This window comes from Mesoplodon mirus (genome assembly GCF_964341445.2).
Source record: "Mesoplodon mirus genome assembly, chromosome: 2".
Taxonomy (NCBI): Eukaryota; Metazoa; Chordata; class Mammalia; order Artiodactyla; family Ziphiidae; genus Mesoplodon; species Mesoplodon mirus.
The window spans coordinates 27,453,863-27,469,424 of NC_138977.1; the positions used below are offsets into that span (position 1 = coordinate 27,453,863).

General features: G+C 39.2%; 1 protein-coding gene across 2 annotated transcripts in view; it reads left to right on the plus strand.

The window, feature by feature from the left end:
- SPARCL1 (SPARC like 1) overlaps positions 1-15,562 on the plus strand; it is a 45,707-nt gene that overhangs the window by 12,641 nt on the left and 17,504 nt on the right. The window contains exons 2-4 of one of the 2 annotated variants that reach the window (XM_082611641.1): positions 8,907-8,970; positions 13,689-13,865; positions 14,252-15,241. In XM_082611641.1, coding sequence (XP_082467767.1) covers positions 8,917-8,970; positions 13,689-13,865; positions 14,252-15,241 — 1,221 coding nt within the window. In that variant the 5' untranslated portion in view covers positions 8,907-8,916. The remainder of the gene's footprint in view (positions 1-8,906; positions 8,971-13,688; positions 13,866-14,251; positions 15,242-15,562) is intronic. The other variant, XM_082611642.1, reaches the window with a different exon arrangement.

Below are 15,562 nucleotides of genomic sequence, written 5' to 3' on the forward strand. Positions count from 1 at the left end.
GGGGGTAGAGAGAAGAGCTAAAGGCAGGAAAAGAATAGGACTCATGTAACTGATCATTTTAGGGGCTAGGGAGGTTTCAAAAGGTGAATTGCCATGCTATTAGCACTATGACGCAAATCATTCAAATATTACTAAGTCCTGCAACATGACAAATGCCACAGGCATTCAGGTGAGCCATACTAAGGAGTAGAGTCATCACTTGTGAAGCAGAGGTTTACACAATGTGTGGGACCTTCTTTTTCATTTTTATTTTTTTATTTTTTAAATATTTATTGATTGCTTGATATTTCGGCTGCATCGGGTCTTAGTTGCGGCATGAGGGATCTTCGTTGCAGCATGTAGGATCTTTAGTTGCGGCATGCAGACTCCTAGTTGTGGCATGCATGCGAGATCTAGTTCCCTGACCAGGGATTGAACCCAGGCCACCTGTATTGGGAGTGTGGAGTCTTAGCCACTGAACCACCAGGGAAGTCCTGGGACTTCTTTTTTTTTTTTTTTAATAAAAACATAAAAATAAAAGAAGAACCTCATTTTAAAACATGCATGCATGGGCTTCCCTGGTGGCACAGTGGTTAAGAATCCACCTGCTAATGCAGGGGACATGGGTTCAAGCCCTGGTCCGGGAGGATCCCACATGCCGCAGAGCAAATAAGCCCGTGTGCCACAACTACTGAGCCTGTGCTCAAGAGCTCGTGAGCCACGGCTACTGAGCCCGTGAGCCACAACTACTGAAGCCCGTGTGCCTAGAGCCTGTGCTCCACAACAAGAGAAGCCATCGCAATAAGAAGCCTGTGCACCACAACGAAGAGTAGCCCCCGCTCTCCGCAACTAGAGAAAGCCCGTGCGCAGCAACGAAGACCCAACGCAGCCAAAAATAAATAAATAAATATTTTTTAAATGTATGCATAATTACAGTAACAGATTCCAATATAAATCTTTCAAAATCTGACAGATCTAGAAGATAAAAATTTAGCTGGGACATAGAGGATCTGAGTATTAAAATCAACCAGCTCAATTTAATAGATGTGTATAGAACTTTGAAACCTACAAATACAGAACATGCTTTTTTTTACCTTATGTCAATAAAACATTTGTATATTTATATATATTTCAATATCATGTATATTTCTATATCTCATATATATATATATATATATATATATATATATATATATATATATCATGTACTTGGCCACAAATAAAACTTGACAAATTCAAAACAGTGAAAAAAATAAAATAAAAATATCAAAATGAGGTGTAGGGATTTGTAAGGAGCCTGTAAAAGAGAGGAGCCCTGAAACTTAAGCTTCTTAGCTTTGTGGCACATCCACCTCTGACCATACTCAAAAGTCTATACCCCAAAGAATATGCAAAAAAGCAGGGAGGATTAAATAGATGTAAATATGAGAAAGCCCCGCATTCACAGAGAAAGAGGAACTTAAAGGACAGATATCAGAGTATGATTTGAGCAAAGACAATTAAATGTGGCCAGAGTCATTCCTCCGCTACACCCCAGGGCAGGGAGAGGTGGCGACCTTCTGAGAGGAGCAGAATGCTGCCTCCAGGCGGCCATCCCGAATGAAGCTGTGAAATGAGACCCAGTGAGATTAGTGAGTGGTGGGTGACACAGCAAGATGAGGAACTCCGAAAAGGATGATGAAGAGGTGTGGGAACAAGGCTATCGCACAGTCTTGCCTAAGATAAGCCTGTGGGGATCCTCTAAATATAGTTAAAGGAATCCCTCAATTACACATTATAGAATAGGCAGAATATACTAATTTCTCCTGAGCTAGAAAGAGAGAGATCTTTGAGAATGTCAAGGCCACCTCTTTGGAAATTCCTTTGGCTTCCATGCTTCTCACTCAAGACTGGGCACAGTGGCACAGGGGGATGTGCAGCAAGCTCTCATTGGAAGGATGGATACTCTATGAAGGGGAGGTGAGGTGACAGGTGGGAATACATGGGTGATGCATGGGTGATGTACTTACCATAGTATCTGGCACATAGTAAAATCTCAAAAAATATAAGCCATTGCATTAGCTACTATATTAAACAGTCAATGATAAGAACCTACTTTTCAATAAAATAATACTTTGATGAACATAAGTTATTCTACTTCTAATGAATATTTCACTCAAGATATTTAATGTTCAGTCCAATTCTTCATTGCTGCATACAAATTGGGACTTTAAACAACAATTATTACATAATTTCTCAAGATTTTGTGCGTTAGGAGTTTGGGCAGGTCACTCAGAGGTACTGAGCTGGCAGGTGAGCCACTCTGGAGGGTCCAAGGTGGCTCCACTCACATACACTGTGCCTTTGCAAGGACACGTGGATAGCTGAGATCAGCAGGGACCATGAACAGTGTCTTCTGTGGTGTGACAGTCTCTTAAAAACTGGCTTGGAACTCCCAAAACAAGTATTCTGAGAGATTAAGGTCAAAAGTCCAAGGCCTCTTATGAGCTAACCTCCAAAGTCCCAGAAGATCAATTCCCCCTCAATTGTTCGGTCAGGTAAGTCACTAAGCCCAGTCCGGATTCAAGGGGAGGAGAATTCAACTTCACCTCTCAATGGGAGGAACAGCAAAGAATTGATAGGCATCTTTACTTTACCATACTGTTGATACATATTAAATGAAAAATGTTAGAAACTGTGTCAAGGCAACTATTCGCATGAGTTAGAATAGAATTGACATTCGTGGGTGTTTAGTTCTTAATGGAAGACCTATTTCTGCCATGTCAAATGTTTCATCTGGATATTCGTTTTGATGGTATATGGGCCAGCCAGTAGAAGAACTGCAGGCATTTGAAATTCTAAATCCTGGGCTTCCCTAGAAAGGCCATACTTAAAAAATGGAGTCTAGCAGTCATCTTTTAAAAGATTATGCAGATTAAGTATTAGAGCCCAGGAAGTCCCATTTCAGAGCCTATGTCTTTAATCACTGTGCAATATTGCCTCCCCAATGACTCAGGCAACTTCTCTGTTTTCCCCCATTTCAGTTATCTATTACTGCATAACAATCCAGCCCCAAATTAAATGGCTTAAAACCAGTCCCCCTATTTGCACATGATTCTGCAATCTGTACTGAGTTCAACTGGGTCATTCTTCTGCTGACTTTGTCTGGAGTCACTCATGAGGCTCCAACCAGCTGGGAGTTTAACTGGGGCTGAACCATCACTTGTGGTTTCTCATCCTCCAGGGTTCTCTTCACATGGCTGCTTATCATTCAGTGGTCTGGACTAGCCTCTAGTCCAAGCATTTTTATAGCATGGCAGATGGCTTCCACAGGAGGACAAATCCCACTTTGCAAGGGCTTCCCAGGCCTCTGCTGGCATCCTACTTGCTAATGTCCCTTTGGCCAGAACTAGTCACAAGGTCAAGGGCAAAGTCACAGGGTATGAAACCCAGGAGGTGCAGTTCCCCGGAGGCCATCATGTTTACCACATCTCCTCTCTTCCTGTCTATCTTCTCATTCATTACTTATGTTTCCCCCTCAGCATAGAAAAGACTTAGACGACCACATCTGAATACAATTAAAAGTTTCCTGTGACTGCATTTCCCCTTTAGCTACCATCTCCATCTTACTCTCTTTCCTTTCATGGCCAGCCATCTTAAGAGTGGTCTACACTCACTGTCTTCACTCCATTACTGTCTATCTACTCCCCAGTCACTGGGGACTGGCCTCTACCAACATTGTTGCATGAAAACTACACTCCCTCAACTCTCTAGTAACCTCTGCATTTCCAAATGCAGTGGAGAATCCCAGACTTGTTTACTTTGACCTCTCTGTAACATTTAATGTTTTCTTTTTCTTACGTGACTCTCCTTTCTCTCATCCTTTGTATGTTTAGTTCTTCCCATCCTCTAATGGCACCTAATGGTCTTCACTCACCAGGGTTCTGGCTCCTACCCTCTGTTCTACTCACTGTAGAGCTTTTCATGCGAAAAACACCCAAACTATACCTTTAGCCCCAAACTCTATGCTTACCTCCAGACCCTTCATTTAAGTATATCTCTACTCAAATCCAACAAGTCCAAAATGAATCATCATCTTTCTTCTAAAACTCTTATAATCTCTTATATTTGTATTACCACCACCCTTTACCCAGTTGCCCAAATTAGAAATGTGATAGTCCAAGACTCTTCCTTCGCTTCTTCCCACAGTATACAATTTGACATTGAGTCTTATCTGTTCCGGCTTTAAATATTTCTCATAACTATCCAGTGGTATACTGGCAAATGTTTATCTACCAGCTTTTGCAGGGGATGGGGGAATTAGTAGCATTTGATGATTTCCATGGTGTAATCCTCCCACCATGGTTGATTTCCAGCTACTAATGTGACATCACTGAATAGAATTGGGAAGAGAAGTGCATTACCACACATTATATAGTATTTCCACCTACAGATACAACAGGCATAAATAACCTCAAGAGAGTAGTAGCACTAAAAGTAGTAAAATAAGTATAAAATGATGAGTTTTGAGTATTTATTTCTTTTGTTTTTAATATAACTAAATTTTAAGTGTATATACTTTAATTTTCAATGATGGCTTTGTTTCATAGCCAGCTCACAAAATTCCTGGAAATTTAACAACTGGCTCTCATGAACCAGTACAAGCTGGATCTATCCCTCTCTTTCCCATTCTCAAGACCAGAGGCAAAATTTAAGGCTCTGACCACCTGTCATCTTGATATTGCAATTTCCTTCTAGTAAGTCTTTCTACTCATCTGTCCCCCACATCGCTGTCCCAAGGACCCTTTCTAACACTCAGATCTGATTATATCATTCCCCCACTTACAGTCATTGAAGCCCCATAGCTTTTCAACTGGAACTTAAAATTCCTAGTTTAATTCACAAAGACTTGCCTTGTTTTGAGCCTTATCTCCCTCTGCTTCACCCACTAACACCCTAGCAACTCAAACATATGCTGTCTTAGGACTCTGGACCTTCCCCCATGCTGCTTCTACGCTCTAGATTGCCCATCTTTCACACAGCTAACTAGTACTGAGTGGTTTTTCAAATCTCAGGTCAAGAACTCCCTCCTCTGGAAGTCTTTTCTATACAGTGGCAGTATAGAGTACTAGTTAAGAACATGGACATAAAACCAAACAGCTAGGTCTCTAATGTCCGTTCTGCCACTTAACTGAGTAACCTTGAACACGTTACTTAACCTTAGTTTCTTTACTAATAAAATGATGAAAATAAAGTGCTTACCTTGTAGAACTGTTGGGAAGATTCAAAGAGTTACTATGTGCAAAACCCTCAGAACAGTGCCTGTAACTTAAGCCCTTAGGACTCAGTAAATGTTAGCAATATTAACTACCTAACTGTAAATGCTTCTTATCTGTATTTCCACAGCATTATGTACACACTCATCACATGATACTAAATCACTGATTTACTTGACTTCCTCATTTGTAACTCTTCAGACAGGAAACAGGTGGCCCTGTGCTTAGGCAGTGTCCAGTAAGTGCTCAATAAATGAATAAAAGAGTAGATGAGTGATGCAAGCTCTGGCCAACTGGGCACATGTTTCTTTTTGACTCCTTCAGCTGCATTAGATTTAAGAAAGTGAAGGGCATTTGTGAGATCCTATGATCAAATCAAAGGGAAATATTTTCTCAAGTTGAATTAGCTATACATGGTTCTATAAAAACTAAAATCTGAAGGAAATGAGTTTTAAAACCCGCAATGCTTTTGCTGATTTTTGCTTCCTCTTTATGTTGCTACCATTTATAAGAAATGTGGTAACGGTGCCTTAGCCTAATTCCATTGTTATTTTTGATGAATGTAGGAAAGACTCCTCGAGTTAAAGGGAGCTTTGGTAAATGTGTGGGCAAAAGAGACTCTAAATGTCCACTGGAAAATTATTCTGACCTCACAGCAAAAATTAAATTCTATTATTTTCTGAGGCTTTAAGTTGTTTATCTAAGAATCGCAATTTGACTTTTATAGAAAATGAAAAAAGAAAGAAGAAAGATGTATTGAGCATCTCCTAGGTATCAGGCATTTTTACAAATACTATTTCTTCTAATCTTCACAAAACGGAATTAGATGTTGTATTAGGGTTCTCCAGGGTGGCAGGGAATAGATATGTGTTTATGTTTATGTTTATATATAGAGAGAGATTGATTATAAGAAATTGGCTCATTCAACTATATACACTGATACGGTTCCATGATTTGGCTTCTGCAAGCTGGAGACCCAGTAAACATGGTGATCTCATGTAACTCTGCAGTTCTAGTCTGAAGGCCTGAGCACCAGGAACACTGATGGTATATGTTCCAGACCAAGGGCAGGAGAAGACCAATGTTCCTGCTCAAACACTGAGGCTGGGAGAGCAAATTCTCCCTTATTCCAACTTTTTGTTGGCCCTCAACAGATCTGATGAAGCCCACCCACACTGGAAGGGCAATCAGCTTTATGCAGTCTACTGATTCAAATGTTAACCTCTTCTGGAAACACCTTCACAGACACATTTAGAAATAATGTTTAACCAGATACCTGGGCATCCCACAGGCCAGTCAAGTTGTCGCATAAAATTAACCATCACAGATGTTATCCCCATTTTCAGATGGGGAATCTGAGGTTCAGAGGGTTAAGTAGTTTTCCAAAGTTTACATGGATGGCAAGTGTGGGTTCAAGTTCAAATACATGTGTTTCTAATCCCAAAGCACCATGTTCCTTCTACTAAGACAGTAATTCTAAATCAGGTGAATTTGCCCTCCAGGGTCACTTGGCAATGTCTAAAGACATTTTTGGTTGTCATAACTGGTGGGGATTGAGGGACTTGCTACTGACATACAATGGGTAGAAGTTAGGGATGCTGCTAAACATCCTACGATGCACAGGACGGCCCTCACAACTGAAAATTATGCAGCCCAAGATGTTAATAGTGCCAAGATAAAGAGACACTGCCTGAAACTATACTATTTTAACAGTTTTCCAAAACAGTAGACTAGTAATAATATGCTGATCTAAAATATAAATGACTAGAGTTCCATAAACCTAATAAATACTGGTGAAAAGAGTGAATGAATGTTACATTCTAGATTATAATTTATTTTAATAGCCTCACCTACCTTGGAAAATTTGGGAAGAATAAGTGATGGGTACATGGGAAAGTACTTTGAAAAGGGAGACAATTTCTAGGTCCAGACAAAAACAAAATATTGTTCAAGAAAAGAAATGTAAGTATTATTCAACACAAGAAACTGCTACTTGGCTCAGCTGTGAAGAATATTTACCTTGTCATAATGTTAAATAGTGATTTAAATAAGAATTGTGATACAATTATTTTAGGAAGAGGGGGAGGGGAAGGAGGAGAAGAAGAGTACTGCGTGCATGTGTGCCTGCATGTGTTGTGTGTGTGTGTGAAGTGATAGCTGTTACAGTATTAAATTAGTTGAATAATATTAAATATTAAGATATTTTTAAATACCCACTTAAACATTTATTTAAAAATATTGTATAACTAGCAGAAGAAATTCCTCACTTTCTTTATAAACATCAAAGTAATATTTAAAGCTCTATGGATGTATTTATATATAAAGCTATGACTAAAAAATCATTTAAAAAGTCATATATTCTAGTTCTGGGAGATCCAGAGAATCTCTGTTAAAGAATAAAAAGTGTACCCCTAATCCCAGTCAGATTTCAGACTACCAGGCTTAGGGATACTCTGCAAGAAAATGTAGACAGCCCACTATTTTAAGAGTTCATGTGGAGGCCAATTTACTTAGCTTCTCTGAGCCTCACTTGTTTCATCTCTAAACTAAATAAGTTCATTTGGAGCTAATTAAACTCAAACGCATGGCAAATAACAAAAATGAGACAGACCAGGTACAACTGCCAGCATCGTTTATAGATGATAGTCTCAACTCAGATCCAGCCAGCGGTTGCCATAAAGACATATTGGTGCTAAGAGGCCCAATGGTTCAAGAGAAACTACAAATCTGAATTTTCACATGAAAGCTCCAGATTTTAGAATGCTAGTTTAAAACAGACAGTGCCTGCCAAACCCAACCCATCTGCCAGCCACCACCAGCTCACAGATTCCCAGTGTGCGACCTCTAAATTAGTGAACGTGGATGGCCCCTGTAGGGCAGTGCAATGTCTCATTTCTAAAAATCTCTATTGAATGTATGAGTTTCTCCAACACCAAAGAAGCAGTTTGTTTAATCCAAACCTGACCCACTATATTACTTCACTCTGTGACTTTTGCATGCGCTGTGAACACTCACAAATCTTCAGAACCAAGATCTGCATAAAGCCTTTATCCAAGAAAGCACAGTCATCAACAAAGCTAGGTGGGCTTCCCTGATGGCGCAGTGGTTAAAAATCTGCCTGCCAACGCAGGGGACACGGGTTCGATCCCTGGTCCAGGAAGATCCCACGTGCCGCGGAGAAGCTAAGCCCATGTGCCACAACTACTGAGCCCACGTGCCACAACTACTGAGCCCACGTGCCACAACTACTGAAGCCTGCAATCTAGAGCCCGTGCTCCGCAACAAGAGAAGCCACCGCAATGAGAAGCCCGTACACCACAACAAAGAGTAGCCCCCGCTTGCTGCATCTAGAGAAAGCTCGCACACAGCAATGAAGACCCAACGCAGCCAAAAATAAAAGAAAATAAATAAATTAATCAAAACAAAACAAAACAAAGACAGGTTCTGCCAAACACAGCTGGGCCCAAAAATCAAGGAGTCATTCTCAGAGGGACATGATTGGGTAAAAACTGTCATCAGTCGGTCTTTTCAGACATGTTAGTCCACAAGGACAGCAACTACCTTTAAATTCAAAGGACAGTATCAAGCTCAATATTAGCTAAGCAGAGTATCTTTTAATCTTTTACAAGGAAACTTTTACCCACTACTGCTAATTATCTTCTTGGTTTACAGGTCTAGAAAAATGAAGTCTGTGATCTTTTTCCTATTCATTTTGGGAACTGCAGTTGCAATCCCGGTAAATATCCTTTCTTCTATTGTTACATCTCTCCTTCCTGACATTCAATTTAGAAATCCTCCATTTAAAAGAAAATGTTCTTCAGCTTGCGCTATTTACTTAGTAGCATGTTAGTCATATAACTTGTGAGGTGTTTTTGATTTTATATAGCCCTAAATTTTTAAGAAATAAACAAATCAGGGACCACCCTCCCTAAATAAATAAATAAATAAACAAACAAATAAATAAATAAAATGTTCTTATAGAATGGTTTGAAGTTCTCTTTTTTAATTTTTTTATGTTTATTGGAGTATAGTTGACTTATAATGTGCTAGTTTCAGGTGTACAGCAAAGTGAATCAGTTATACATATACACATGTCCACTCTTTTTTTGATTCTTTTCCCATATAGGCCATTACAGAGTACCGAGTAGAGTTCCCTGTGCTGTACAGTAGGTCCTTATTCGTTATCTATTTTATATATAGTAGTGTGTATATGTCAGTGCCAATCTCCCAATTTATCCCTTCCCCACCTTACCCCCCTGGTAACCATAAGTTTGTTTTCTACATCTGTAACTCTATTTCTGTTTTGTAGATAAGTTCATTTTTATTTTAATCAAATTATTTTTTTTCCCAAGCAAGGAATGAATGACTAGTAAAAAGGAAATAAGGTACTTTAAAAAAATATATTTCTTGGGAATTCCCTGGTGGTCCAGTGGTTAGGAATCCATGCTTCCACCGCAAGGGGCCTGGGTTTGATTTCTGGTTGGGGAACTAAAATGCCGCAAGCCACGAGACACAACAAAAAAAAAGGTCGACAAAAAAAATATTTCTTTAAGAGCTAACAGCTTCTACCAGATACAAGTACGCAGCTGAAAGTGTTGACTAACAGTCTATTAGCCAGGGAATATGACCAAATACCAAAGAGAACAGGAAGAAATAACTTCTCCTAAGGAAGTTCACCAGGCTAATATGAGAAATCTAAGAAATTAGTATGAGAAATCTTGGAGCAAATACCCACACTCGCCAGCAGCAGTTTCTTCAAGATCAATACATACTGGCTGAGAAATTCTGAGTCTATAATGAAAGCAGGACCCAATAGGTTAGGGACAGGAAATGATACGGTAACCATAAATCAGCTCCTAACTCACACTTGGGGGTACGTCCAAGCAAACATGCTGAAAGCAGACAGGACTAGAACTTTCTTTTCTTCACAGCCAGATATACTAGCCCCACCATTCACACTGCAGTAAATCAGCCACACACAAATCAGATCATCTGAGACCATGTCAGCAGCCTCAAAATACCTGAAAGTTGTCTTTGTTTATTTAATGGGACCGTAGCTTGGATGATCATTTGGATATCTCCCAAAGGATCCATACCATCCTTAATCAGACTAAAGGATTTGTGCCATTTTTTCCTTTTCACCAAATGGATGAATCAACCTCCTTGAAACAGACAAAGCAATTTATCTCTTGTCCCTTCTCTCCTTCCCTCTCTACTACGTCTAAGATTCTGTCCTTGCCTTTGTTGTTGTTGTTGTTTAAAGATTTATTTATTATTTATTTATATATTTTATTTATTTTTGACTGCGTCGGGTCTCAGTTGCAGCACGCGGGATCTTTCTTTGTGGTGCACGGGTTTCTATCTAGTTGTGGCGTGCAGGTTTTCTCTTCTCTAGTTGTGGTGTGCAAGCTCCAGGACACGTGGGCTCTGTAGTTTGCGGCACATGGGCTCTAGGTGAGGCGTGCAAGACAAAATTGTTCATTGGCTAGTGAAAGGTTCTGCTTTTCCCCACTGACATACTCCATTCTTTTTTTTTTTAAGATTTATTTATTTATTTTATTTTTGGCTGCATCAGGTCTTAGTTGTGGCACGTGGGCTCTTCGTTGTGGTACGCAGTCCTCTGTCTAGTTGTGGCGTGGGCTCTGCAGTTGTGGCATGCCAGTTCCAGAGATCATGGGCTCTGTAGTTTGCAGCACACGGGCTCTAGTTGAGGCGTGTGAGCTCAGTAGTTGCTACACGCGGGCTTAGTTGCCCCGCAGCATGTGGGGTCTTAGTTCCCTGAGCGGGAATCGAACATGCATCCTCTGCATTGTAAGGCAAATTCTTTACCACTGGGCCACAAGGGAAGTCCCTGTCCCTGCTTTTTGGATAGCTTCTGGTTGACAGATGTGTCAACAAGGATAGATACCATGCCACCCAGACCAAGTAGTTCTTAGAAAAAGGAATTTATGAGCACTGCTAAGAATCATGCTTAAGTAGTGAGGAGCTACTCCAGCTGTAATTATACATTCTCCTCTGAAATTACAGGAGTGGAATACTTAATATGTTCAGCACAGAGAGAAGTTCCCACAGAACCATTGTTTTCTCCTGAAAATGCGGTTTGCCCTTGCAGCTGTTGTCACTATGTAAACAAGCATCAAAAGGGTCTTTGAACCAAATGTTTGAATGACACGCCTGCATATAGACATGTTCCAGATGTTTCCCTCTTAGGAAATTTTTTTTTCATACAGACTCAGTCCCGTGTTAAAAAACTAAGTATCTTCTCAAAGGATGTACCTGTTAAAAATCTTGTATCATTTTCTCTGCCTGCCTGAATTCTCCAGAAATAAGTGGGTTCTGTATGGTTCGGAGAAACCACACAGATTTCTAGAGGGTATGTTGTTACAAACATACATGTGGAGAGAATGATGAAACAGAATTTCACTTTCTGAAAATTTCTGAAAGATAAGCTGTTGCATTTCTTCCAGCTTGCTGAGGGGGAGTGGAGGAGGAAGGGTGCAGAGACGGGGAGCAGTTCTCCATTAATAAGCCTAAAGTCTCCTCCACTATTGTCCTCCATCCGGTCCCTGCCGGCAACTTGCCAACCTGGCCACCGTTCTTTCTCCATGCTCCTCTTAAAAATGGCTTCTCTGGAAATTTTTTCAAATATGATTATTCCTTTTAGTTGAAAAGGTAATAAGAAGCAAGAGAAGAAACCACATCTAAAAAAAATCCTGGTTGTGGAGGGATGAATTGGGAGATTGGGACTGACATATATACACTACTATGTATTAAATAGGTAACTAATGAGAACCCACTGTATAGCACAGGGAACTCTACTCAGTGCTCTGTGATGACCTAAATGGGAAGGAAATCTTAAAAAGAGTGGATATATGTATACGTATAACTGATTCAATTTGCTGCACAGCAGAAACTAACACAACATTGTAAAGCAACTATACTCCAATAAAAATTAATAAAACAATACAGGACTTCCCCAGCAGTCCAGTGGTTAAGACTCTGCCTTCCAATGCAGAAGGCGTGGGTTTGATCCCTGGTCAGGGAAATAAGATCCCACATGCTGTGGGGTGTGGCCAAAAACTAACTAAATAAATAATAGAATAAAATAGATAACCAACAAGGACCTACTGTATAGCACAGGAAACTCTGCTCAATATTATATAGCAACCTAAATGGGAAAAGAATTTGAAAAAGAATAGATACATGTATATGTATAACTGAATCACTTTGCTGTACACCTGAAACTAACACAACATTGTTAATCAACTATACTCCAATATGAAATAAAAACTTTAAAAAAGTAATTTATATTTCACTTTAAAATTAAATCAATCAATAAATCAATAAACAAAATCCTGTACTCCATGACTTTCTTTACATTATATAATCAGCACTACAGGACCTGGTAATGGAATAAAGACAAGTCAATTCAAATAAAATCTTAGTTTTATACTTATACCTGGACCTGTCTGACACGAGTGTTCACAGTATCTCTCTAATAAAGATCTGTGATGAATACCTGCCTAAGATATCAGACAGTTCATATTATTACCACTGTGTGATATTACTACTAGCTATAGTAATTTTTCACTTGAGTTACCCCTTAAAATTCACAAAATGTCTTGTATACATAGACTTATCTTGATATTTCTGCTCACTTCACCTTGAGAGATGAGAGAGTACAGATGAACAATTTGTCAAACCACCACACATAGTAAATAGTAGAGTCAAGACTTGAAGAAAGGTCTCTTATCTCTACGTCCAGTTGTTCAAATTCTCCATCATGTATCACCACCCAGCTCTTCATCTATGCCTCCAGTCTTGCTAGAAATAGAGCTATTCCTATAAAGGAAATAATACTCCATAGCTGTTCAGCCCTACTAAACTTGGTGTCCTGTTTCATACAGTTTTTCAATTAGTTCAAGATTAAATTTTTTTTATTACATGATTTCCTGATGAATATGACTGATAGAGTTATGAAAGTACACAAATATTGAATAAAGGGTTTATAACTTTTTCTGCTAATTATCAGTGAGTAGTTAAAAGTTAATTTAAGAAAATGCACAGTGCTATAGCCTATGGTTAATTTGATTTCAACTTTATGCTGAACAACATTTTTCAAAATTATAAAGTACAACTGCTTTGTAAAAGTTTGAAAAACACAGAAAATAATTCCAAAAATCAAAGGTTGCTATTATTGAAATCATTTTGGCCCTATCTTCCCCCATTCTCTGCATATATAACTTTTTCTTAATCATGATTGGGATTTTGTTTTCACTTAAGATTATATTCTAACTATTTGTTTGTATCTTTAAAAATTCTAGAGAATATCTTTTAACTGATGTTTTAAATGAAATATATTACTACTAACAATGATGTCAAGAAAAAAGTAGCTAGAAATTTTAAACATTAACATTTAGGCATGAATAACAAACCAGTTTTTAATTTTTTCAGACACAAGCAAGGTTCCTATCTGATCATTCCAACCCAACTGCTGATTCCTTGAGTTCCTTCCAACAGGCTGAAATATTGGTAACATCTGAGCACACTGCAATCCCCATTGTAAGGGCTGAAGATGCAGAAAATGAAAAGGAAACTGAAGTATCCATAGAAGACCATCCCACTCATAAGGTAAAAGTAACATCGTTATACTAGTACAGACTTTTGTCTCCCAAGGTCTCAATTCTAAAGTGTGGTCAAAGAGACTACCTTATTCACTCTAAGTTTAATTTTTTTAAGATGATGATCACATCAACTGCCTCCAATCTCTAACAGAATTGTGAGGATTAATGAGTTTTACTTCTTGGGCTGAAGTGCTACATAATTGTTTTATTTCACAAAATTCAAGTTCAGGTTAAACTTGTAGCTATCGAATGTGAAGAACATAAAAAATAAGTTTATAAGACATTATGTGAAGAAAAAGAATTAAGAAATATTCAGTGTTGGCTTATGAATTGTAAATATGATGTAGATATGACATTATCATTTGTTTCAAGGATAAACTTTTTTCTTTTTAGCCTGAAAAATCTTCAGTACTAACGTCAGAGGAGGAAAACCATGACCAGTCAGTAGATCAGGACCAGAGTTACAGCCCAAACCTGGGATTACAGGATCAAGAGAAAAGTGAAAGTGACTTAATTGAGAATTTGGAGTCTACACCAACTGAAGGTACATTGGACCTAAAAGAAGATATGAGTGAGCCTCCAAAGGAAAAACTCCCCGAGAGATTCCTTGGTCATGATGTTAGTTCCATTGTAGATTCGAATCAACAAGAAAGCATCACAGAGACAGAGGAAATCCAAGAACAACCTATAAATGACTCACATCCTCAGTTGAACAGCAGCAGCAAACATAGCCAAGACCTAGGTGTTCCAGGAAACCAAGAGCAGGATCCAAATATCCCAAATGGAGAAGAGGAAGGGGAAAAAGAGCCAGGTAAAATTGGTACCCACAGTGATAACCAAGAAGGGGAGAGAGAAGTTCCCGAGGAGCATTCTACCAGCAATCAGGAAGAAGACAGTACACAGTCCGATGATATTTTGGAAGAGTCCTATCAACCAACTCAAGTAAGCAAGATGCAGAAAGATGAATTGGAACAGGGTGGCCAAGAACAAGAAGAGGAAAACTCCAATGCAGAAATGGAAGAGGAAACTGCATCAAAAATCAGTAAGCCCAACCAAGATAAAGAATGGCAGAGCCAAGAAGGACAGCCTGGCCTTGAAGTTATCAGCAACCATGAGGAGATGGACAAAAAGACTCTTTCTGAGCCTTTGCTGGTGGAGCCTACGGATGACAGTAACATCATGCCCAGAAATCATGGGGCTGATGATGACGGCGATGATGGCCCCAGGCACAGTGCAAGTGAGGAGGACTTCAACCCAAGCGAGTCTTTCCTGGAAAATGAAAGAGCTCAGTCCAATTACCATCACATTAAATACGAGGAGCAAAGAGAAAAAGCACGTGAGAATGAGAATGTAGATACCAGAGAACCTGTAGAAAACCGAGGGGTGAGATTATTTACAATGGTGCTTGTCCGATAAAGTGGTTAGCTTTTCCAAAAATGGGCATGACCTTTCTCTGTGCTCTTGCAATCCCTTGTGCGCATCTCTTAGTACATTACTAAAATATATTATAATTATTTATTTTTCTCTACATCTCCATCATTAGTCTGAAAATGCCTATTTCATTTGGGTTCCCCTAGAAACATATCCTGGATGTTAGTGCAGTTTGTTTGAGAAGTTCAGGGAACAAAGGAAGCTAATCAACGGTACATAATTAAAGCCATGTAAAGCACATGCCTCTGAATTAGCCCCTTTGGAGAGTGAGGG